This window comes from Leiobunum rupestre, chromosome 10 (genome assembly GCF_980474605.1).
Source record: "Leiobunum rupestre chromosome 10, qqLeiRupe1.1.hap1, whole genome shotgun sequence".
Lineage (NCBI taxonomy): Eukaryota > Metazoa > Arthropoda > Arachnida > Opiliones > Sclerosomatidae > Leiobunum > Leiobunum rupestre.
In genome coordinates, this window is record NC_143393.1 from 11,596,464 (window position 1) to 11,622,069 (window position 25,606).

Below are 25,606 nucleotides of genomic sequence, written 5' to 3' on the forward strand. Positions count from 1 at the left end.
ATTTTCGGTTGCTAAGGCAAATCGAATGGGTAGTGCAACGTCTCCTTTTGGGAAATTTCATATCTCATATAGGTCTACATTACGCCCGACTTTGAAAAAAATCGTCAATAAACACCTCGGGTACTCTCCTTGTTAGTGTAGTCTTCTTTTTTTTAATTATCGTTATATTGGTTCGCGTTGTAGTCTCGTGCGTCGCGGGTTCAGGTTGATTGACGTATTATCGAGGGGCTAACTACACTGCGAAAATGTGTACACCAGATTTCGGACTTCAAATGACTTTGTTTTAAAAATTTCAGACTTCGCAAGATTTTTTTATAAATGATACTTTGCGAGACTTTCCGGGATTTCGTTATTAGTAAAAGACTTCGCAAGACTTCGCGAGATTTCTTTAAAAAAAATTAAGATTTCGCGAGATTTCGTTAATGAAGTTGAAGACTTCGCGAGATTTCATTTCAAAAATGTAAGACGTCGCGAGATTTCATTTCAAAAATTTAAGACTTCGCGAGATTTCATTTCAAAAATTTAAGACTTCGCGAGACTTCGTTTAAAAGATAGACTTCGCTAGATTTCGTTTGAAATGTTATTTTTAAACTTGAGGTGGACGCTAAATAAATGATTTAAATGATGATCAACACATTCAACAGAGCACTCGAAATAGAGTAACTCTTTTAGAGTGAAAATATTAAGAAATTTTTTTTAATATATCTAATTGAAAGGAACGCAGATTTCATTAGACCTGATAGAAACGAGTCCAAATGTTTCTCCTTTTCCAAAGAAGATTCGTAAATTCTTGAATTTCTATTCGAGAAAAGCGAAATCCGTTGGTGAAGTTCTTTATAGACGCTAAAAGAAATTATTCGCTCCAAAATAAAAACCGTCAAAAGGAAGGGTTTTTAAATTAAAAACGCGTGAATCTCGATGATATCGCCCATTTTTTCGTCGCACGTGTAATTATTTATTCTGATAATAAAATAGAATCACGTGGGCTTAGCAATATTTATCCGCATTTGTCTTAGCCAATAAGATTATCCCTTCCGAGCAAGCACGCGCCAATTTACACAATGAACCGATGAAGATTTTCAAATCAATTTCTTTTAAGATCTATTACTTTTTATCAGTAGTTGAACTTTGTTTAAAACCGGAAAAAACCGAGTTATTAAAGTTTGGTTAGAAATGTCTCTTTCAAATGCACGTTTCTTACGTTCACGTCTACTGTATTTACTCTCTTTCCATTTACTAGGTAGGACCACGTTTGATGGTAAATTTTTCGTGTGAATGGCATGTGGGGTCCTTACAACATGCCATTCTGTACTTCCCCCGAATTTTCGAGTCTTGATTCTTTAGTTTTCGGCTCTTCAGGTGTTTCACTGTCACCATCGTCTTGAATTTCGAAACAAGTTTTCTCCTTGGTTGTAATAGAAAAACTACTTGGTGTGCCATCATTTTTTGGAAAATGGGAAAGTAGCGTGTTTATCCGCCTTTTGTGAACTGATTTATCGTTTCCATTCAGTGAGTGAGTTGTTGTTATGTGCGAGTCTTTTATGTGCCTGGTATAGTTTGAGGTGATCCACAGTCTAGTACCATTCTTGTTATTCGTTGTAGTTAGTTTTATGCTTTTATCACAAATAGAGCAAGTGACATTTGCACAGTCAATGGGTCGTCCGTTGTTGAAATTTGCTAGCGATATTGTAAAATTGGAAAATTTCCCGTATATTTCATGATCCGATCCACAACTGGTCTTAATAGCGCTTAATAGAACTGTGCGTAGTTTTTTTTCTTCAAAATCAACTTGACCTTTTGACTCACTACCGTTACTACTTTCTTCAATAACTGTAGTCACGCTTTTGGAACTATGTATAGATGATTTCTTGGTACCTTTTCCATGTGCAGAATTTTTGAGCTCAGCAAATTTAGCAAAATAACCAGTGTTTCCACTCCGCGGTAGAGATTTTCGCCTATTTTAGGCGCAATTTTACCAGTTTTCGCCGGTTCTATAGTCCATTTTCGCCGCCGTTTTCGCCGCAATTTCCCCCCATAGATTTACCTTAATTTTTTTAGTGAGTGTCACTGCATATTTTACTTCTCTTTATTTCCAATCTTAGATTTGGGCAATATTTTTTTATATAAAAAAATACATTTTATTTCTTCAAATGTTATACATTTTTTATTGGTATATATAAAAATTGAATTGGCGGACATAGGGGGCAGAGTAGAGGGACTACAGAGACGACGATTTTTTAGTTTTTCTGACTGAAAATATCGAAAAATAATTTCGCCGCAATTTGCGCCGTTTTCAATGGTTTTCGCCGCTTTTTCGCCTTGTCGCCGGTTTTAAAATTTATGGTGCCCACCGAGACAGTTTTCGCCGAAAACGCCCTTTTTCGCCGCAAAGTGGAAACACTGAAAATAACCAACCGACTTATCCTTCACGTAGTCTCTTAATTCTTTCCAAAAGCTTTTTTTCGCCAATTTGTAGTTTAAACTTTTCCGGGTTGTTACCGTATATTCCATAAAATTCTTCTTTTCTGGCATTTGGTCCTAAAGCATCTTTCATTTCTTCTTTGACGAATTTTTCAAGTGCCAATATGTCATCTGAATTTAATGAGCGAAGTGATAATGGGTTATCCAGACAAACCATCTTTAAAATGTTTTTTAAATGCAAAGGAACGGTAACTCCTAAATCGGCTTTTATCACTTTCCAAAAACTCGAATCCTCAGAGTCAGCAAAAGTCGACGCAAAAGTTGAAAGTCCATAACTCTACAATAAATAATTATTGTTATTTTAATTATATTGAAATTAGTACTTATATTGGGTTAATTTTAAGTTTATTTGATAAATTAATATTTTTAAGTAACTCATTAAAATTACAGACAGACAGATACCTAGCTTTGTGCCCACTCCCCCCTCGAATACGTCACTGAAGCAAACGGAAACCAATCCTCTTATTACAGTGTAACCATAAATTTAAACTATGCACAGTGTTTATATAAGAGGTTTGACCGTTAAACAATTCTTTGCACCAGACTTGGAAATAGTAATTTTTTAACGGAGGCCCTTCGGGCTCTAGACCCCCTTAAATTTATTGTAATTGAGAGCCACTGGCCAGGGGGGCGGGGGTGAATAGCGAGAAAGGTAAAAAATGGAAGAATAAAAATTGGTTACGTTACTTACGTAAACATTTATTGACTTTAAAACGCTCGCTCTCGAAAACAGCGTTTCAGAAACGGCGAAAAAAAATATTTTAAAGAAATTTCCGTGAAATGTTAATAAATATTTTTATTTTGAAGGCCCCGGTCTGCCGCAACCCCGTTCGAATGATTTATTTTAAGGGCCCCTTGATTTTTTAAGGGCCATAGGCCCCAGGACTATCGATATTTATAATTATTAATTGGTTTATATATCGGGGTGACGTAACAACTACTGAATGCATTACCAATATCGTTCGAAATATTATTAATATATGGTAAAACAGTAAACATTTTTCTTTTGAAATCTCTTTTGATTAGAGTATTTTTTTCTATTAAATTTCTGTTGGTAATGCGGTCAATTCCTCTTTCATATTATACATTATGTGGACCACTTATTTTGTTTTATCCGTATTTATATGTATAAGTGCCGTCGCTATTTTTATTACGTCTAATATAATTACCCTTAAAATAAAAATATATAATAATAGGTGTACTTACATTGCTTTTACTTTGGTTCGAGATTTCCTTCGATGGTGTTTCCTCGAGTTTTTTATCAGAGGCTTTATCCACCTTTACTTCCATGTTTAACTCGATATGAGATTAATTCCAGTATTAAAAAACGAATAAAATAACTTCGTACTAACTATTTGTACGTAACTAGGCGATGAATTTGTATATAGTCCCACTACACGCTCGATACTACGACTCAGCAACTAAGCTCGTTCTCAAATCGGACCGTACGGACAGCAGCAGGACAGAGAGATAAGGATTTAAAAAAAACGTTCGAAGATGAATATTTCTGAGATTTCGATATAAGAATATGCGAGATTAAAAATTATTAGTTTAAAATTTTGAGGACTTTCAGAGACTTCGCTGAGATTTTCCGAAGATTCTATAAGACTTTGCAATGACTTCGCTGAACTTTGCAATGACTTCGCTGGACTTTGCAATGACTTCGCTGGACTTTGCAATGACTTCGCTTGATTTTGCAATGACTTCGCTGGACTTCGCCAGATTTCGGGGGATAGATAATTTTTTTAGACTTCGCTAAAACATTTAGAGACTTTAAAAGACTTCGTAATTTTTTTAAAGACTTTGCTTGTAAAATTAAGATTTTTTTAACGACTTCGTAAAATGTGTACACCAGATTTCGCGAGTGACTAGCCCCTCGCGTATTATTAACTTTTACACATTTAAAATCCCAACTACTTTACTTATTTTTCATTCATTTTACCTTATTATTTGACGAATTTTCGTACGAGGATTTATTTACAATATTTTCCATAAAAAATCGTTTAATAAAGAAAATATAAGTAAGAAATAATTGATAAACTGGAATGTGTGATAAATGGACACCGTTTCCGAAACCCACTGATGTCGATTTATTAATTATTTTATATTTATATTTGCTTTAAACGATTTCTTATGGAAAATATTAACGTACGAAAATTCATCGAAAAATAAGTAACGTAGTAGCAGAAGTAAATGAACCGAAGTCATTAGACTGCTATATCTCTTATACTAAGCGCATTTTCCATATAAGATCTCCCTTTAATCAACGTTTTCATATTTAGAAACTTCATAGCTCCGCTATCGCCATCTATCGACTAGTAGGTGATGACGGGTATATTGAATGCGCGTATGGATACCCACAATTCCCTAGGGCAATTTTTGGCGGGAACTAAAGGGGGTGGAACTCCGATGGATTTTCATCTCCCCACGTTAAGGAAAATGCCTTATAAAATGTAGGCCCTTTCCAAGGCTTTCCTATAACTTCGGTTCATTTACTTCTGGTAGTAGGACTAGTATTACTTTTTAAAAAGGCTTATTAATGTGTAATTAACTATTAAGATATAAAATTTCGGTAAAAACACAGAGGTTGTATTTGAAAATTAACGTTAAACTTGTAATTAATTCGTAACACAAACTAAAGTTTAAAATTCATGCCGTAGTTATAATAATGCTAGATGGCAGCAGTGTATAAGTGTTTTCAAAGTTAAATGTGAAAATAAAAATTTCTTCTCATACTTTCCATTCTGGATTATTTGTTCCTCTAAAGTGCTTTCTTTGAATAGTTTATTGCAAATACACTTTCAGCTAGGAGCCACAAACACAGCACCGCACACAAGGAGAACGCAGCCCGTCAAAAGTCACGCATTTTCTTACGTATAGTTTTCATTGGTGGTTAGTCACTTTAGCGCCTGCTGCCGTCGGAAGGGGAAAATTCGAAAATTGTCTTTCCCCTTGCCCGTAAAACGTTCAGCGTAAAGGTTCGTCCAATGAAATTTGTACACAACACGGCGTTAGCGTGCTTATGGCTAGCTGCGTTTTTCTGGTGTTTGTTACTGCTATAGCTTTCAGCATAGAGGAATAGAACTGGAGTGGTATTGATAGTTCTGATTGGGCTAAGCACTGACGTTCCTCTTCAGAAATCGCGTAAAGGGGGATGTAGAAACGGGGGGTATGTCGAGGTAGACTTTTATCTATTCCTCCATGTTTTCATACATTCCAACACATAAGTATATGTATTTGTACCCCGCTGCTCCGCCTTAAGCACTACAGCGGCCACCTTAAACAACCAGCCCTGGACAAAAGTGCGCTTTGCGAAACAACGTTCGGCCAGTGAGACAGCCATTTTGACCGCCTCACATATAGCAAACAAACGCCCTCATCACGGCCCAACAAAAGGCGACACCATGGGCTGCCCGAGACCCACCCTCGCACAGCTGAGGACTAGAGTGGCTTCCTCTTCCACTGCAAACTACCCTCCTTAGTAGGTCACAGAATGACGAGTGTGGAACACCCATGAGGTTCCAGTGACCCAGCGCCCCGATCACATGACCTTGAGAGCCGGGTATGGAGCCCCCCACAGGAGTGACCCCATCACACCACTAGATAGGCATTCCAACACAGGCAGCGCGATCATGGTGCGATCTACCGGTTAGGGTTTGAATTCTTTAAGAAGTCTACCTCGACTTTCCCCCCTTTTTTTCCCCCGCCTCGAACTGGCACTACGCTGTCGGATTTAGCATGGACTAATCTTGGATTTCTATTATTAATCCAAGACGCCATGAATATCGGAAATTTTCCTTTTCTGTCGTCTGCTAACCTTTTTTGTTTTATGAAAAATATGGACACTTTCGGTACGAGAGAAAAACACAGACTCCGCCATACACTTTCTCGTCCCGGTAATAGAAAGTTCATGATTAGTCCATGGTAGCGGCCCCAGCAAGTTTTTCTGGTGGTGCGAAATCTCGTTGCGAGGTCAGGCGTTTCGGTCTTTCGGTCAAAAGTTATTGTTCCCGTCGTCGCGATCCCGTTTCGGCGCCCCCACCTATGACGGCACCCGGTGCGGTCGCACCGTTCGCACCGCCTTAGGGCCGGCGCTGGTCCGAATTTCTTTATTCTAATAAATATATATTGGACTAGGATCAACATAAAATACATTTTCAGTTTAGGCCTTAAATAATGTTTTATTATAATATTTTATATAGAATATATTATATATTATTATTAATGACAGTGGCGTACCGAAAGGTTGTGGAATAATTTTGGGCTCGGCTCAAAATGCCCCATTTGCCCCTATCGGTACGCCCCTGGTAAATGGTACATTTTAGCCATCGTTCTCAGTGGCGTAGCCAGAAATTCTTCAAGGGGGGGGGGCGACGTATCCAAATATTAAGAGGGGGGTACAGTCAAAGGTAGGTCTAAGGGGGGTCTGGACCCGGAAACCCCCCTTGTCTACGCCACTGATCGTCCTCGATACTTATAGCGCCTAATAGGTTTTTTTATACAAGTTCATTAGAATTTTAATCCCTCTAAAAAGGGAACAACTTTTATTTTTTAGTTGGCTTCTTTTTCGTCCGAGATATGAATTAATCAAAAGACGTTGTTTACACCCCTTGCGGATTCTACTTGCTGAAGTGTGATTGTGAGGGAGTTCGTACCCGGTTTCCCGGTTTAAAAACTCCCGGTATTCGAAGGCGAAAAGAAAACGTCAATATTGACATAAGGAAGGGCGTCTAATAAACCGGGAATGATATTACAATGAAAATAAACTATGAAATATCTCAGAATGGCCACGACCCAAAACTCCGCGTGTAGCAACCTATGGAGGTCACGTGATTATAGATAGAGCTATGCCTTTGACACGACTCAAAAGTTTGAAAAATAATAGATCAAGAAATAGCATTATCTTTGGTTCAATGTTCTTCCAAATCCTCTAAAGTTCATGGTTTTACTTTACATTAAAAGTAGAATACATAAGGTTCCCTTACTATTAGCCTCAAATAATCGTAGAAACCGTCTCCAATAATATGAGGTCTAGTTCCCTTCATATAAGGTTCGAATAAACGTTCAATAATAGCAGAAATACATGAACCGAAATTATCAGCGACCTATCCCGCTTATACTAAAGGCGTTTTCCCCGTCTCCCCCTCTATTTACTCGGTTGTAGTCCCTCGCTCCGCGGAATGCAATCCTCTACGGGTCCGTGGTACAGATTTGAATACTCACCCTGGTGGCCGCCGTGAGAAACTTTAAAAAAACACGGACTAAAAAAATAATTAAAAAGTACCTTTTTTCAGTCAGTGTAAAGAATTACAGCTACCATTATATCAGATATCAATTTAGTTCAAATTAAAACGTCAAAATGTCAATTAAGGAGGCTTTTACCCAGTGCAATATGTTTCTAATTAACAAGCCTAAAGTGAAGGATAAATCGGTGGTTTGTAATTTGATTAAAAGTAATATAAATTCAAAATAATTTACAACATCACAAACTAAGACTGTTAAGCCTTTGACCATAATACGTTCGATAATTTGACCTTCGTTCAACTGGAACTATTTCATTTTTCACTCACTAGATGGCATAATACTCTACCCGGCATGCACTCAAAAATATACCTTAGCCGCGGGTGGGTTGAAATATTTGAATGCTTCCTTGTCACCCTCCCCTAGCGCTGTGGGAAAACGCCTCAGAATAAAAAAGCAGTCGCTGATAATTTCGGTTCATGTATTTCTGATAATAGGTACAGAAGAATAAATCAAATAAACCGGCATATGTATAGAATATTTTCTCCGTTCTTTGAGGTCATATCGCCATGGATTCCCTAAGGTACGTGGCGGCTCTTTCGCGTTCTTAAGTTCTAAAGTATTTTAATTCCGACAAAAGGCGAGGGGCTAACCACTCTTAGAAAGTCTGTACACCGGATTACGCTTAGATTAGCACTGCCAAAGGCAGGGACTTCAAAGATTACGCGTAATCCCATTAGTACAGTCAAAGGTACGGATCTGTACACCGATTACGTGGAGTGATCAGCCCCTCGACAAAAGGCGATGACCATCACGTCAGAGTAAAAGAGAAGGTATAGAGCTGACCTAGATATTTCCTTGGCCCTAGATATTCCACAGCTACTACTTGCAATGATTAACGTTCTGCAATGGAATGTTCCTGGGATTCGTGCGAGGCTTCCGGACATTATTGACATTCTCGGGGGTCTTCACCCTTTCATTTTTGCGCTTCAAGAAACTTTTATCTCCCCCACGGATACTATTAATCTTCATTTCGGATTTTACGAAGTCTTCCGGGCCGATCGGGTCTGCAATCCTCCTTCAGCGGTGCGAGCTCGGGGGGGGGGGGGGGGGGAATAGTAACTTTGGTTGACAGGTTCATCCCGTCGATCCGTCTTCCTTCCCCGATCTGCTTGGGCAATGAAACTCTGGTTTTGAAGCCTCACTTTTCCAGCGGCTTAATCACTCTGTTCAATATTTATGCTCCACACGGAGCGGCCCCTTCGGGGTTCTTTGTACAGCTACTTCGGGATGTTGTAACGCCTGTCATTGTTTTAGGATATTTTTTTGCACACAACGTCATCTGGGGAAGCGGCAAAACCGACACTCAGGGCCGGCGCATTCAAACCTGGTTGGAAGACTCGAGGCTCGGATGGAGCACTGGGCTGGATTTTTGCTTGTACAAACCTCACCCTACAACTACCGTGGACGGTCTTACACCGGGGTACCAACGACCACCTACCTATCTTCCCCACTGGCTCCTCTCTGTCAGGCTGGGCCTACCTTCTCTAAGTATAGGGGTCCGACTGGAAGCTATTTCGTATAAAGCTGGATAGTTCTCTTAGCAAAGCCTCCTTGACTGTGTAGTCGGCAGAAGAACTCCTTTTCCAAGCGGCGAGATAGTCCATCCCTATGACAAAGGGAAGTGGAGGGTTGACTCCTAGGCAGCCTCGGAGGTGGGACAACCACTGCTCAGACAAGGCCAAGGCAGTCCAACGGGCTCGTCGCAAGGCACAGTGCTCAGATCTGTTGCTGTACCAGGTCATCTACAAGAAGGAAAGGGCCATTTACAAAAGTTTGATCCGGGAGACGAAACGAAACAGCTGGAGGGCCTACTGCGACCGGCTTCAAGTCTGGTCCCATTTTAGGAGGTTCAAGACTGGCAGTCGTCCCAGGAAACGTCTAACGTTAAAAAATGTAGATGAAGTAGTCACGGATCAGCAGAAGGTTGCGGAGTGTCTGGCTATTTCAGCCCTGCCGATATCCATCCCCAAAAATTAACAAACACTAATAGCGAACACTGCAAAAAAAAATGAAAACACAAACAAACAAAAGATTAAAACCAAAACCAAAAAACAGAAATAATAATAACTTTAACATTTGGGGACATCGATGACTCAACCCCATTCACTTGCCAACTCTGTGAGTTTTTAGTAAATCAAACTGCCATTAAGTCTGAACTCTTAGTCCTAAAAAGTGAAACCCAGTCTCTTCGCGATGCGGATGGTGACACTTCCTCGAGAATTGACCGCTCTCAAGTCTCAACAAATCCAAATCTGATCTTACGGAACTAGTAAAAGATACTGTCCTAAAATTTGACTTTCACTTGTCCCTACTGGATGATAAACACCAAAAGCAACTTGATGCTCTATCTACCCTCCTGAAATCAGATACCGATACCATTATAACTGAGCTCTCCGCCGTTAGAGCCAATTTATGCTCCGACAACACAATCCTTCATGAGAAATTTGATAACCATGCTTCGTCCGTTGCATCTGTTGTTATGGCGCAACTTGACCCAATCCTGAAACGCCAGGAGAGCGAGTATTCCGTATTATTAGATATCAAGGTTGATGCCGCCAAAATTGCTGATATTGTGTTTGAACGGATGGAACCCATGCTGCAGCAACGTGATAAGACTCACTTGGAGAAGGTTCACTCCAAAGTTGATGCGCTGGAGGACTTCCAAAAGGAGAGCCTACGACGCCATAATATTCTCCTGCTGAATGTACGTTAAGATCACACGACCTCTGATGATGTTTCTGGTCAGCAGTGTGTTCGGGATCTGCTGAATTTTAGTAACCTCCTTCTGCATATCACTTTCTTTCGGCTTCCTAGGGCGCTGCCCGTGCCCCCTGGGCGTTTTCCTAGACCAATCAAAATTATCTTCCATACCGATTTCCAAAAAAAGCTTTCTTGAAACATATCTCCGACCGGCGACAGGACCCAACCTTTACTCTGGTTACGCGACCAGACCGTACTAGAAACCAGCAAGCTCGTTACCAGAAAGCTGTGGCGGAACTACAGACCCACCTTACTGCGGGTGAGAGTGGTCTTGGCATCCGGCACTACAAAGTAGTACCTATCACTGCTGCAGCTACGTACCACCCACCCTCCCACGGGCGATCCCAGAGGCCGGCTCATTGCACGCAAGACTCTCGAAACTCTGCCCCTCAGGGGCCGCCACCGATTTATCCCTACACGCGATATCCGATGCCCCAACGTTCTCAGTCAAGCAGGTGGTGGGGAGCTACTCAAACCCAACAGGCTCCCACGGGTGGGGCTAACGCTTCTCCCAATTATCTCCCCCTGTGCACTCCTAACTTTCAACGGAGGCACTGACCCTCTTCTCCGCTACATTCTTCCCTCAATCCGGGTGCGGCCGAATTCTTCCCACCCACGTGTGTTTCATTCTCCATCATCTTAACTAATGTGGAATCACTACGTAATAAACTTTATGAACTTATGCTCTTAATTTGGAACCATGTTGCGCTCACCGAAACTTGGTTGAAGAAGGACACTCCCTCCGAACTTTCTACCATTGACGGTTAGGACATATTTCGCTCTTACTGTGCTACTACCAATCGTGGGGGCTGTGCGCTTTACTTCCGTTCGTCCCTTGCTGCTTCTCTTAATCGCTCGCTCACCTCCCCTAACATACTTGTCTGCCAACTTAAACTGGATGGTCAATTGCTGTTTTTACTTTGTTGTTACCGTAGTCCTTCTGCCTCACTAGACTACCTTAAAACACTCCTGCGGACGATTGATAGAGGCAGTATGTTGGCCGATCGAGTTATTATTTTGGGCGACTTCAACGCTCCCTTTATTGATTGAAAAACGTCTCCTTGACACTACCCTTTCATGCAAACTGCGACAGTTGGTCTTGGCCCCGACCAGGCAACGGGGGGACAACCTACCCTCTACACTTCATTTAATTTTTTACCTTTGACTGGGACGTTGTTACTGATCTATCCCACCTAGCTCCTTTAGGAAAAAGCGATCAGGACGTTCTGTCCTTCTCTTTGGGTGTAAGCCCTACGTTCCCAAGTTCTCCTACCTTGCCGGTACGTTTTGTTTACAACCGTGGGAATTTCGACCTTTTTCGCGCTTCCCTCTTAACGAAAGACTGGTCTGCAGTTCATAATTCCCCCTCTCTTAATGATATGATGTCTACCTTTTTACGCCTTGTAGCTGAGGCTCGCGACGATAGTATCCCCAAAGTGGCTCCGTCACCCCATAAGCGCTCAGGGCTTCGTCGGGAACCGTGGTGGACAGTTGACACCGATGTTTTAATTAGGGTAAAACCTTGTCGCGTTTAGAGCATTTCATCTCTCCCCGTCTGATTTGACTAGGCACACCTTCGCGAACAAACGGAACCTTCTTACCAATCACATTCGTTCTTCTAAATTCAAGTATGAGGCTCAGTTAGTTAATGATATCCCTGGCAACACTAAGGCCCTTTACGCTCACATTGCACGCTCCATTAAGCCCAAAAAAACCACTAATAGTGGTTGAGAACTCGGATGGGACGGTCATCCGTGACCCGTCTGAAATTGTGGAGGCCCTGAACAGTTTCTTCCAATCGGTTTTTTCAGTTGAGCATCATCGTGAAGCGGTCCTGTTGGGCGACTTTTTCTCGTCTATTAAATGCACTCCCTCCACGTATGAAGTTTCTTGCCCCGCGGACTTCGGTCTTTCTTATGCCACTGTGAAGCGTTATCGTAATCGATTATCCATTAGTAAATCCCCCGGGCCGGATGATCTTCATCCCGGTCTTCTCAAAGAGGGAGCTGCAATTCTTGCTTCCCCTCTTTTATCGATATTTACGCTCTCTATTGTATCGGGTCAGCTGCCGACCATTTGGAAACAGGCAAATGTCACTGCCATCAAAAAGTCCCCTACTTCCTGCTTGGTAGACAATTTTCAAGCTAGTCTCGTCCAACGCTCCTGCTTCACGAATCTGCTCTCGACTGTGGAGGATGACACGCGCTGACTTGATAATGGGGACGCCGTTGGGCTTATCTACCTAGACCTACAAAAAGCATTTGACACTGTCCCCCACTCCCTACTTATTCGCAATTTGGAGCTCTTAGAGGTTCCCCCAATCATTGTTAATTGGATTGCTGATTTCCTAAGTAATAGGTCTCAGCGTGTTATTCTTAAAGGGGCTCCAAAGTTCGGTGGCAAAAAAAAGAAAGTTGAGCATGTTTTTCATCCCCCCCAACCCCTCACTCGGCCTTGACAGAGGCGGGCATAGTCAACCGTAAATTTAGAATTTTACTGACTTTACACACATTTTGTCACCGAACTTTAGAGCCCCTTTAATGGCGTCACCTCGTCCTGGTGCTCGGTCCCTAGTGGTGTTCCCCAGGGGTCTGTTTTGGGCCCCACACTTTTCGTCATTTTTGTCAATGATCTCCCCCTTGTGGTCAAGGAGTCGTTTTGGAAACTTTTTGCTGATGACAACAAGGTTGGCCGCGGTATTACCTCTGTGTCTGATGCTCTGTTACTTCAATCAGATGTTAATGCCTAAAGCAGCGTTCAGACTATGTATAAATATTACGTTTGCGTCGATCGTGTCGGTTCTTTCGATTTCTTACACCGTTCAGACTTCTCAACAGAGACTTTAAATTTTCGCGCGTGTCGTTTACATTTTTTCATTTCGTTGCGCTCAAAACGTTCATAGCAGACAAATAGCCTTATGCCTCATCAGCGCTGACTCTAGGTAGTGGCGACCTTTAGAACCATCGAAATACTATAACCAATCAGAGGTGGATAAAAGATTATTTCAATTTTTCCGCCGTTATTACTGAGCTCTGATTGGATGAACAATCACTTTTTATGTTAATCTCCGTGCAAGGTTGGTTCCTTTCTGAACAGTGAAATGAACGAACCGACGCGACCAACATAACCGAAACGACACGACCGATGCTAATGTAATATTTTCACATAGTCTGAACGCTGCTTTAGATTATTGGGTGGGCTCGAACGGCATGAGTTTCAACTGCACCAAATCATTAGTTCTGCATTGTGGGAGTAACAACCCCCTCTTCCAGTATCGTCTTGGTGGCCGGCTAATAGAATCTCAAAATATCATTCATGACTTGGGGGTGATGCTCTCGGGCAGAATGTTGGGGGACACTCACAGCAAAGCTGCTTCAGCCCGTGGAATGAGAGCCCTTTATCTATTAAGGCGCTCTTTTTCTTTTTTTAGTGCTGAATCGTTTAAGATTTTGTATGGTGCTTATGTCCGTCCTCATCTCGACTATTGCTCGAGCATTTGGTCTCCTCACCTTGTTAAAGACGTTGATAGATTGGAACGGGTGCGGAGGAAAGTCACGAAACTTGTCCCGGGTTGCGTACCCTCCCTTATCCTGACCGCCTTAAGCGGCTGGGCCTTTTGTCCCTTTCTGTTCACCGCCTTCGAACTGACCTCATTGAAACTTTTAAGATTGTCCATGGTTTCTATGACTTAAAGTCCGACCAGTTCTTTACAATTAAGTGGACTGGTCGAAAAGCGCCAACCCTGTACAAAATCAGGTGCTGCTGTTTATCCAGACGGGTCTTTTTCACTCAAAGTGTTATTAACCACTGGAATGAGCTCCCCTCTGCCGTCAAAACTAAATCCTCGGTTGGACAAGTTTCGGGGCTGGATTTCGTAGCCAATTCCCGATTTTCCTCTTGTAAACATCAGAATTAGTTTTCTATTTTTGTATAGTTTGTTGTACTATTTACCGCTTAATCTATTTAGCCTACCCAATTCACCTATTCTTATCTGTACATAGTTTTATACTGTTGTTTCGCTTATTTTTCCTATTAACCGTATCAATTAACGTCTAATCACTTGCCCCCCCTTTTTTGTTTAATTTTTTATATTTATGTTTATTTTTTTTTCTGTTACCGCTACCTGAGAGCAAAAGTCAAGTAAGTCGAGATACGTGACTATTGAAAGAAAATTAGACCTTCAGCTTTATCGGAAGCGTATTTAATAGAGTACGAAATTTTGGTTTAATTGAAATAGAATTGAAATTTAAATTATTGCATCGAAGAAATTCTAATTTAGCGTTTCTCTATTGATTAAAAAGAAATGCGCCACCCAGGTTTCGAACCCAGGCCATTTGGCTTCGCAGTCGAGCGCTCTACCACAGAACCACCGATAGCTGCTTAGGTTCACTGAAATTAAGACACGCATCGTAAGCATAATAGGTAATAAAGTCTTTTTTTATTAATGAATTTATGAAGGCCTAATCTGGTTTTTTTACGAATGAAATTTTAAAGGTTAAATCTTGTATTAGCGCAGTTAGCCGAGATTAGAGGGTTAAAGGGTAGACCCTGTGGGTGGTCCACTTTGTTAGTTTTTTTGTTATTTATTTACGGGTATTGTTAACGACCTATATATAGTTGTGTTAATTCAAAGGAGATAATTTAACGTTAATTGCTTTAAGAGCTGGCGGTTAGTCAAGTGGCTCTCTGTGCTTTGTTGATGGTAAGGTTTTTGCTTCTTGTAAATATATTTGGTGTGGATATTTGGATATCTACGATTTCTAACGCAGTCAATGATTTCCTGGGTGTGCGAGTCATTATATGATATTGGAAATTGGACGGCATTGGTCTTTTTCATGCGGTTTGTGTCACAACGTCAACTGGAAGTCTACGAGCGTTGAAATAAAATGAGCGTTAAAGATGCGGCAAGTATTTCGTAAGCGAGAAAAATACAAATACCATCTGTAGATATTTCTTTCATTAAAATTTGCTTAGTATTATATTCAACTGATAAACATGTACTGTAAAAAGGGTTAAATTCAATTGTGCATTGTTTTAGTAAGTCTAACTCGCTGTTGTAACTACTTAATTTATAATATTCTGAATAAATTAAACTCGATTGTTTCGTCTCAATTATTTAAATTAAAATTAAATTTTATACCGGGCAGGGTTTGAACCGAGAATACGTTTTTCGTAAATAACTCTGAATTGCGGAGATATCTTTGGGGGTCGTGTCGAGAAATTAATACCACTAGGGACCATTCTTCCGAGGAGAGGTATATTTTGGCTCGCCAACTTGTTAAATTAAGGTGCCTCAGTACAAAATTTTGAATCTATATTTTCACTCTATTTTGATCAATTTTCATTATTAGAAATAATAGGGGTTTTCAGACTTGCTTGACTCTTGCTCTAAAGCAGCGTTCAGACTATGTGAAAATTTGACGTTTGCGTCGATCGTGTCGGTTCTTTCGATTTCTTACACCGTTCAGACTTCTCAACAGAGACTTTAAATTTTCGCGCGTGTCGTTTACATTTTTTCATTTCGTTGCGCTCAAAAAGTTTATAGCAGACAAATAGCCTTATGCCTCATCAGCGCTGACTCTAGGTAGTGGCGACCTTTAGAACCATCGAAATACTATAACCAATCAGAGGTGGATAAAAGATTATTTCAATTTTTCCGCCGTTATTACTGAGCTCTGATTGTATGAACAATCACCTTTTATGTTAATCTCCGTGCAAGGTTGGTTCCTTTCTGAACAGTGAAATGAACGAACCGACGCGACCAACATCACCGAAACGACACGACCGATGCTAACGTAATATTTTCACATAGTATGAACGCAGCTTAAGGTAGCGTGTATTGATAATCTTGTTTTGTATTTCTTTATTTTGTTTTATGTTATTCTTGTATTCGACTGCTTGGTGTACGTAATAAAAGTGCGTACTCAGAAGCCCAATAAGTGTATCTCACATTCTAAATCCTGACAATAAAGTATTATTATAAAAATAATTGTCAGAATAAAGTTATCAATGACACAAGTGATTGAGATCACGTCGGAAAATCCGGCACGAACCGCTTTCAACACACCCTTTAGGAGAGTACTAAGAAGATCTCACCGTGCTGCAACTTGGAATGGACAGTCGAAGAGGATGTGCTCCGCGGTATCCACCTCCACGTACTGATAGCAAGAGTCCGAGTTACACAAATTAAAGCGGAAGAGAGTCGCTTTCGTGGGAAGTTGTCCGCAGCCGAGACGCGCCAACAGAGTGTCATTCCGCCTGGGAAGCCGAAGCCGCATAATCTCGTGAGAGCCCAGATTAGTTAGCGCCATAGAAATCTCATAGGTAACTAGAATGCGGCCGTGTAACTGGCAAATGGGCCAAACGCCGTGGCAGACGATAGCCAGATCTCAGCCAATCAAAGCTCAAAGAGTGGTTCTGCCAAGAATTTAATGTCACCAGAGATAATGACGTAACCTATCTCCCGCTATAGTAGCGGATCCAAGGAGGATTATTATCCTCCTTGGCGGAACCACTCTACGGCCTCTCATTGGCTGAAGGTTCAAGGCGAACTGGCGTCAAGCTCGGCCGTAGGCGGCAGCATTCTAGTTACCTTTGAGATTTCTATGGTTAGCGCGTATGAGGAGGCTCGAATCCCACCAAGTAGTGGTAACCACTTTACTGCACATAGATTCAATTCGGAGATCGTAGCCGGGTGGAAGACTTTGGACCGTCCCCGTTTCATTGCCCACCACGCCGAAATGAGCCGGACCATAGAAATATAAATGAGACTAGAAGCACGAGTAGATTGTGGTGAGATGTATGAGTTAGAAGGCTGCCATGAGAGTAGCATATTTTGTGGGAGCACGCCATCTATTTAAAAAAAATTAAAGTTTAATTTTTTTTAAATAGATGACACACTCCTGCGTGGATTAGTAGCGATTCCACTCCCATGGCAGCATACCTTCTAGCTTGCCCGTTTTACTTCAGATTACCGGAGAGCGCAGTGGTTCTGGTCTCATTTCAATTTCTATGAGCTGGACACCACAAAAGAGTCACCGAGTAGGAGTACCTGTCGCACAAGTCTCGAATAAAAATATTTAGCGATTTACAATTGTCTCAGCGCGTCCGAGCAGAGGTCACCTTTTCTAGTATTTAGCCAACGGTAGGTGACCTTCACCGTGGGAGGTTCCCAAGGAGAGGTGGACGTGGGAGGAAGATGACCCCTGGAGGAATGAAAGAGCCAGGATAGATTGTGTTTCCTAGCCAAGTTCCACGCCCGGAGCAGAAAAGGAAGCCAATCCGGGGCGAAGTGATGTTCCATGACCTCCAATTTAGCCAGGTTGTCTCGCAAAAGAGAGGGATAAAAGTCCGGGTTATTCGCCGCTTCAAATGGAGCTAGAGTATGGAGGTCCAAAACAGATCACGCGAAAGCTCTGTGGTGGAATTACCACATCAGCTTCCATCAGGACAATGGGCGTAGAACACGGCAGACCACGATTGACCCGTAGACCGGCGTTTTGGACTTTGTCCAAAGTGGCGAGCAGAGTAGCGGCTGTGGACGCATAAAGAAACGGCTAGAGCCTCGACGTAAGGCTTCCATGTGAGTCGGTCGTCGAAAATACCACCAAGGTACCAATACAATCGGACTTTGGTTAAGGGAGTGCCATCGAAACTGAGAGTGAAATCTCCTTGGATGTTAGGCTCTTTTGAGAATAGCATAAATTGACAGTTGAGTCGCTGAAAGTTGACGCCCCAGCGTGCTTCGTACTCCACGATGTGATCAAGCGATTGCTGCATAGAGCCGTATAAAGCTCGAAAGGCTTGGCCACAAACCCAGGTCGCAATATCGTCTGTGTGATCCGATTGGTTAACATGTCTCTGGTAAAGTTGAGAGATCCCGTCCAACAGTGAAGAGCATGTGGCTGATAGTGCTGCCGTGAGGAACGCCTCTAGTGACGGGCCAAGTTTCGGAGAGCGCATCATTGACCCGGTTCTATCCTAGATAAAGTCTTCCACCCAACGAAGAAGATCCTTTGAAACGGCCCCGTGAAGCGTATATATAAGGTGAAAAGTATTCGTAAGTCCGGAACCGTTCAATGAACTGAATCGGACCAAGCTATGATGTCACCAAAACGTACCGGACAGTAACTGTTCAGAACTTGTTGTAAGAATAGTCTGAAATTCCATCCTAAAAGCATGTATTAACCATTGAGTTGGGAATATTAATCTAGAGGTCCAATCGAAACGTCGGATTTCAGTATTTCGCGAAACAAGTTTTTAAAAATAAGAATACTGTCGTCTGCTCCCATCGGCGTCCCAAATGACGAGAAAACGTTATCATTCTACCCGTGGCGCCGTCTATCTCTCAATGATTCGTTCAAATAAGACGCGTTTTCAAGCAAAAATATTTTTTTTCTTCAAAATAATGGATGGCGCCACGGGTCATATGATAACGTTTGCTCGTCATTTTAGAGCAGACGGCACATTCGTATTTTTCAAAAACTTGTTTCGCGGGGAGCAGATTTGATTGGATCTCTAGATTAATATTCCCAACTCAATGGTATTAACTATTCTCAAAAACTATTACAGACGAATTTAAGAGAGCTCAGCCTTGGCCCTTGGGTTCTTGATTAGCCTTGGAAATAAGGTTTTTTTTTAAATTGGTCCTTATGACCAGTGACCCCTAGCATATGAATTATTAAAGTGGTCCTTATGACCAGTGACCCCCTAGCTTATGAATTATTAAACTGGTCTTATATAAAATGCTCTTATGTCATTTACAAGCCTAAAAAAAACCTATACTACATGTTGAGAAGTTAGATTATGTTGGTTACTTTAACTTTACACGTATTCAAAATAGTTAACTTTATATTATGAGTACGACAAGAATAGTACAATATAGTACTATCTCACCTAAGACTACTACCATAGCCTAGAAGACCCTCGTAATTTAGTAAATTTACCGTATTATCTCTCTTTCTCTAGGCCCCGTAATTCCAGAGTCCCCGGTCCGTTACCGCGGAGCCAGGTAGCCTACCGTACTCGGGGGAAAGCGAGACTAGAGAATTGAGGGATTGAGGCTAGAGGGGGGTTAGACAGTTCGACTCGTTCGAGGGATGCGAGCGAAGGGACTATACATAAAACCTCGACGTGCGGCCGTGGCGGTAGTAAGCGGATTCACTGTACATAGAAATCCAGTGAATAGGGAAATCAAAATTGATATGAACCTTGGATTAATAGGTCATCTCCTATTATTTGGAATTATTAAACTGGTCACCTTCTGTTTTTTTGTTATTATTTCGAATTAATAAACTGGACACGGTGACCAGTGACCCCCGAAATTTTGAATTAATAAACTGGTCTGAGCAATTAATTAACTGGTCTTTGACCACCTGACCACCGTTATTTCCAAGGCTGTTCTTGATGGAACCTACTTTTGAGTAAGTACTGCTCGGACAGGAACTAACTATCTGAGAAACGATTCTCGGTACCCAAAAGTCTGCGCCCGAAGAGTTCAAGAAGACTGTTCTTGGTGAATAGTCTGCGCAAGGACAGTTCGAGCGGTACGGGACTGGCTAATAGTTCTCACCTTATAGTCTTTGGTTTGCATGCTGGGGATTGGTTCAACGAGAGAGTTTCGTTTGGCCGACTTCTCATTTGGCCGACCACAAAATACACGTTACGCCGACTGTCCATTTGGCCGACTGCACATTTGTCCGACTGAGAAGTCAGTCATATGGACAGTCGGCCAAATGGACTGCTCATTTGACCGACTGAACATTTGTCCGACTGTCCATTTGGCCGACTGAGAATTCGGCCAAATGGGCAGTCGGCCAAATGGACAGTGCATTAGACCGACTGCTCATTTTTCCGACTACTCATTTAGCCGACTGCTCGTTTGGCCGACTGCTCGTTTGGCCGACTGCTCGTTTGGCCGACTACTCATTTGGCCGACTACTCATTTCGCCGACTGCTCATATGTCATTTAGACGATACTAGGTGCGTTTGGCTAGGTACTGTCCTCTAGGTCGCGTTTTAGAAGGCCCAGCTTGGTTATAAAGAACGGGGCTGGGGGGGCGCCGGTTCGGCCCCCCAGCGCTCGAGCGAAGCGAGTGCGCGGCGCCGTCAGGCGCCAATGCTTAGAATACATTGCCCGTTCTATAAGTCAACCTAACACTAAAGACATAGATAAGGACAGGCTATAGTATAAGAGTCAGTGAAATGAGCAGTCGGTCAAATGAGCAGTCGTTCAAATGAGCAGTCGGTCAAATGAGCAGTCGTTCAAATGAGCAGTCGTTCAAATGAGCAGTCGGCCAAACGAGCAGTCGGTCAAACGAGCAGTTGGCCAAACGAGCAGTCGGTCAAATGAGTAGTCGGACAAATGAGCAGTCGGTCAAACGGGCTGCTCATTTGGCCGACCAGAATTTCAGCTAAAAGAGTAGTCGGCCAAATGAGTAGTCGGCCTAATGGGCATTCGGACATATGAGCAGTCGGCCAAATGAAAAGTCGGTCAAATGAGGAGTCGGCCAAATGCACCCCACCCGGTTCAACTACTGTCCCCTATATTTTATATGAGATTTCTATGCAGTGCACTACAAGTTCAGCTTGTCGCTGTCTGGTCGCGGGGAGCCGGTCTACCGGAGCGGGCAATGTCAAACGAGACATTTAAAAATGGCGCATTCCAGCGAGCAAAATCACGTTGATTCTGATTTGGAAAAGGATTTAGACGTGGATTATTATACTTTTTTGAATATATCTAAAACTGTAAGAGTTTTTTTTAACTATATTGGGATTAAAATTAAGTTATGTAAGCAAATAATTTTTATAGAGAGTGTTCAATTTGTAATTGAATTATATTATCATGACCCTAACCTCTATTTAAAATTTATTTAACTCTTAATGATAGGCCACGCCAGAAGATATTGTTAATGCTTATAGGAAATTAAGTAAACTCTATCACCCTGATAAACATCTTGATCCTGAAAAGAAAAAGGATGCGGAACTGCTATTTTCGAAAACCAAACAAGCATACGAAGGTAGTTTAGTTGTAAGGACTTATATTATGGCATCATTTCATGCAAAATATTCTATTAGTTCTGAGTGATCCCCACAGAAGAGCTATTTACGATACGCTTGGTGCAAAAGGTCTCGAAACTGAAGGCTGGGAGGTGATTTCACTCATTACACAGCTATTTAATGCTGAATGCTCAAGATTTCTGAAAAAATTCCATGCTTCATAGATAGTACAAAGAACCAAGACACCTCAAGAAATTAGAGAAGAATATGAGAGGCTTGAGAGGGAAAGGCAAGAACGAAGACTTCAACAACGGACAAATCCTAAAGTACAACACTTGAAATACCTTTTTTTAACAATTTGTTGATACAAATTACCATAGGGTACTATTACTGTTGAAATCGATGCCTCAGAATTATTTGAAACCTATGATTACGATGATGAGGAGAAAACTGGGTAAAGAAACTTTTGCGTGTATTGTTAAAATATGTAAATTATAGATCATTTAAATTTTTTAGGGGCTTACCAAATATTGAAATTAGTAGCATGTCTATCTCTCAGTCAGTCGAAGCCCCTCTTACTCTTAGCAATACAGCAACTTTAAGTGGAAATTTAAACACAGAGAATGGTACTGGAAATGGATCTATTTCAGCGTCGATGAGGCATGTCCATTCGGCTAAAACGTGGACTGAAGTAACTTTATTCATTTGAACTGGGTTTGTAGATTTATTCATAATAATTTTGCTTTTTATAGTATGAAGTTCAAGCTGGACACGGACTTGTTTTTGCAGCAAAAGGATTTAGATCTATTTCTAAATATTGTTTTGCTACGATACGAGGAGTTTTTCACATGACGCCTTTAGGGATAAGACCTAGCTTTAGAACTGGTATTTAAAATATTAAATTAAAAATTAACATAATGGGGAAATAGGTTTGTTAAAGAAATTATTTTAGTCTTAGGTCGACAACTAGATTCTCATACAATGGGTTATTTAGCCTGGAAAACTGGTACATCTTCTTCCTCAATGACAACAACTGTGGTGTGGGACAGCGTCAAGGGATACATGTCGCTTAGTTGCCAGATTGGTATTCCAAGCTCTTATTTGAGCTTCAGCTACACTCACAAGCTTGATGACGACGCCAAAATTAAAGGTTCCGTTAGGTAAGACACTTGGATTTTTTAAAGTGGTGGTTGTACGAAACATTTTATAGAATTAAAAATTAATGAATATAGGTTACATTTGAGGGCCTTTATGTCTCTTTTCAAAATGTTACTTTTGTATTATTTAGTGAAATATTTTTTAGTTTAAATCTAACCTGTTTGTACCACAAAATCGCTAAAAAATTCGGATTTTATTCTCCCTTAAAGTACAACGCCAGTCCTGATGCAGGTGCAGATCTTATCTTATAGATATAAACTGTACCTGTGACTTGCGTTGCCCTTTAAAGTACAAGCCATTCTATTGCCTCTCTTGATGTAAGGAGTTGCTAGCAAAGGGTTGATGTTATCTACTGTAATCTAGTAGATTTGCTTTGACACATTTCCGAAATATCAGGGTTAGGTAACAAAAAAAATTTTACCACACACTAAATGATTGTGTAGGATTCTTTAACTACTGGAGCTCACGAATTGGTTACCTTGCATCATCCAAGGCAAATTTTTTTTTCTCAAAACCAATTAAGTCTTCATTAGATTTTTATTAAATTTTCCCTTTTATATTCAAATAACATTTTTCTAATAAACTAAAAATTAGATGACTTTTAAATTTCGTGCAACAAACACTTAATACAATTTTATTTTGAATAAACGTAATTTTAAACCTTAGTTTGTGTTTAAAGGTTGGGTACCTTGGGTACTTTTCTGGAGTATGGCTGCGAGAAAAAAATATCTCAGCACAGTGTATTAGCAGCGTCTGTTATGGTTGGAGTGCCATCTGGCGTTACTCTTAAAATAAGGTACATTTCTAGCGTTCATAACTATATTAAACATCTAAACTCTAAAGCGATGAATTTTGTATAGGTTAACAAGAGCTAGTCAAAATTACGTGTTTCCCATTATGCTGTCTCAAGAACTACTTCCAAACGCTGTTTTCTATGGCACAATAACGCCCTTAATTGGATGGTACACTCTCAAAGTGCTAGTCATAAATCCTTACCAAGAAAGGCAGAAAAAAGAAGAAAATGAAAGAGCCCGCGAAACTAACGCGCAAAGATTAGCTGAACAACAAAGGGAGGCTGAAGCTGCTGTGTCACTAATGACTGAAACATTTGCTCGAATTGTTAGTCAAGAAAGAGCCAGGGGTGGTTTAATCATTACCGAAGCTGTATATGCCAACATAGAATCTATAGAGAAAAGGTGAAAAAATTATTTGCAATAATTGTAATGTAACAGACATAATTATGATACAAAACAGTGTAAGCCTGAGGCAAGTTTTAGGATGGAGCAAGATCCGATTATGGCATCCCCCTTACCTGCCCCTGGTATAAAAATATTTTTTTTCTTTATTTTACTTTACCACTGAGGCGCCCCCTGAGCCTGGAGCGGCTGCTCTGTTCGCCCTATGGTAGGGCTGGCCCTGATACAAAATGATATTGGCAGAAGTAAATGAACCAAAGTTATCGAAATAGCGCTCAGAATCAGAGGGTGTTTTCCTTATGAAAATGATGAGAAAATCGAGTCAAATAAAAGATAATTTCCATTCCAGTCTTTTGATGCGATAAATTGCACTTGGGGAAATTTCAAATTAGAGATGAAAATGTAACTTCATAAGGAAAACGCATCCAACATGGGGAGTATAGCAGTCTGATAACTTCGGTTCATTTACTTCTGATATTGGTTATCCAAAAGATTCAGAACAGAAAATTTGTAAATCTCAAATTAGGTTTGAAATCTAGAAATAACTACTTTGTAATAATCAATTTTATGTTCTGAACTTCTCTTTTGATAATTAATAATTTTTCCAAAGTAAGAATTATTTTTTCTGCTTTAATCGAACTGTATTACAATGCATATGGTCAGCGTACAAAATTTTTACTTTCCCCTGAAATATTTTAGTCTTACTCTCACTAGAAAAATTAGCATTGGAGAAGGATGTGTCATACTTATGACTCTTATGTTACTTATGCTAAGATTGCATTAAGTTTGTTAAATATGTTTTTAATTTTACAAAAATCAAGGTCTGAGGAGGAGGATAGGTCCAAATTATGTCTGGTTGATGTTCATATTCCATTACAATGTTTAGTTAAAGATTCACAATTAGTACTACCTGACGCTTCGAAGGTAAGTCAATTTTTTTTGGAATTTAGATTAAAAAATTGTAATAACAAATTTTTTATAAAATCTTCCAGAGTAATTTACCCGGTTTTTACGACCCTTGTTTGGGGGAAGAAAAATATCTACTTGTTAAATATCTCTTTAGGAACTTAAATCACGAAGTCTTAATTAAGGATAATGAACCACTGAAAATTCCAAAAGAAAGTGAGCGTTTTTGAAAAATTTATTCCAGTTTGCCATTTGGTTTGGTTCATTTCACTTCACTGTAGTTTGTTTTACCTTAGCTCACACCAGAAGATGATGAACGTAAAGAATTAGAAAATATTTATGAGTCCAAGTTAGCTAGTCCCACTTCAAAAGGTATCAACTAGATTATAAGGCTTTTAAAATTGTAGCGTAAGACAAGATAGAGGGACTAAATTTTGCAATTTGAAACCCAAAATAAATCCATAAAAATTGGGACTACTTAAGCACATAATTCAAGCTTATTTTTGGAAAGATATCGGTGGAATTTTACGGAATAGGAGATTTTTGGAGAAAAGTTGGAAAATGCAGCTGAACTTTGTGCCTTTATAAATTAAAAAAAAGCAACCAAAAGATAAAAAAGAAAATTGAGTTTTATTTAAAATGAATTGTTTATTTCAAGCCTTATAGAAAAAATTAAATTTGTAATCTTGAAGGAGGCTGTAAACATTGTCCAATTTTACAATTATCCTTTTCAGTTTACATAGAACCATGTAGCGGCCAGTGTTAATTCATAATCTACTGGATTTTCGAGCAAACTAATATCT

The 25,606-nt window shown here is 40.5% G+C and overlaps 2 protein-coding genes across 2 annotated transcripts; both read left to right on the forward strand.

Moving 5' to 3' along the window:
• The first annotated feature begins 13,754 nt into the window (after positions 1–13,754).
• Positions 13,755–14,237, forward strand: LOC149923672 (uncharacterized). Its single transcript, XM_090161648.1, has one exon. The coding sequence runs from the start codon at positions 13,755–13,757 to the stop codon at positions 14,235–14,237; it is 483 nt and encodes a 160-aa protein (XP_090017774.1).
• A 6,900-nt stretch (positions 14,238–21,137) lies between these two features.
• Positions 21,138–25,437, forward strand: LOC149923673 (dnaJ homolog subfamily C member 11). Its single transcript, XM_090159904.1, has 13 exons — positions 21,138–21,291; positions 21,434–21,563; positions 21,622–21,695; positions 21,768–21,869; positions 21,924–21,997; positions 22,060–22,234; positions 22,296–22,428; positions 22,496–22,703; positions 23,381–23,497; positions 23,562–23,897; positions 24,719–24,821; positions 24,890–25,019; positions 25,100–25,437. The coding sequence occupies exons 1-13, from the start codon at positions 21,199–21,201 to the stop codon at positions 25,114–25,116; spliced, it is 1,692 nt and encodes a 563-aa protein (XP_090016030.1). The 5' UTR covers positions 21,138–21,198; the 3' UTR covers positions 25,117–25,437.
• Positions 25,438–25,606: the final 169 nt, after the last annotated feature.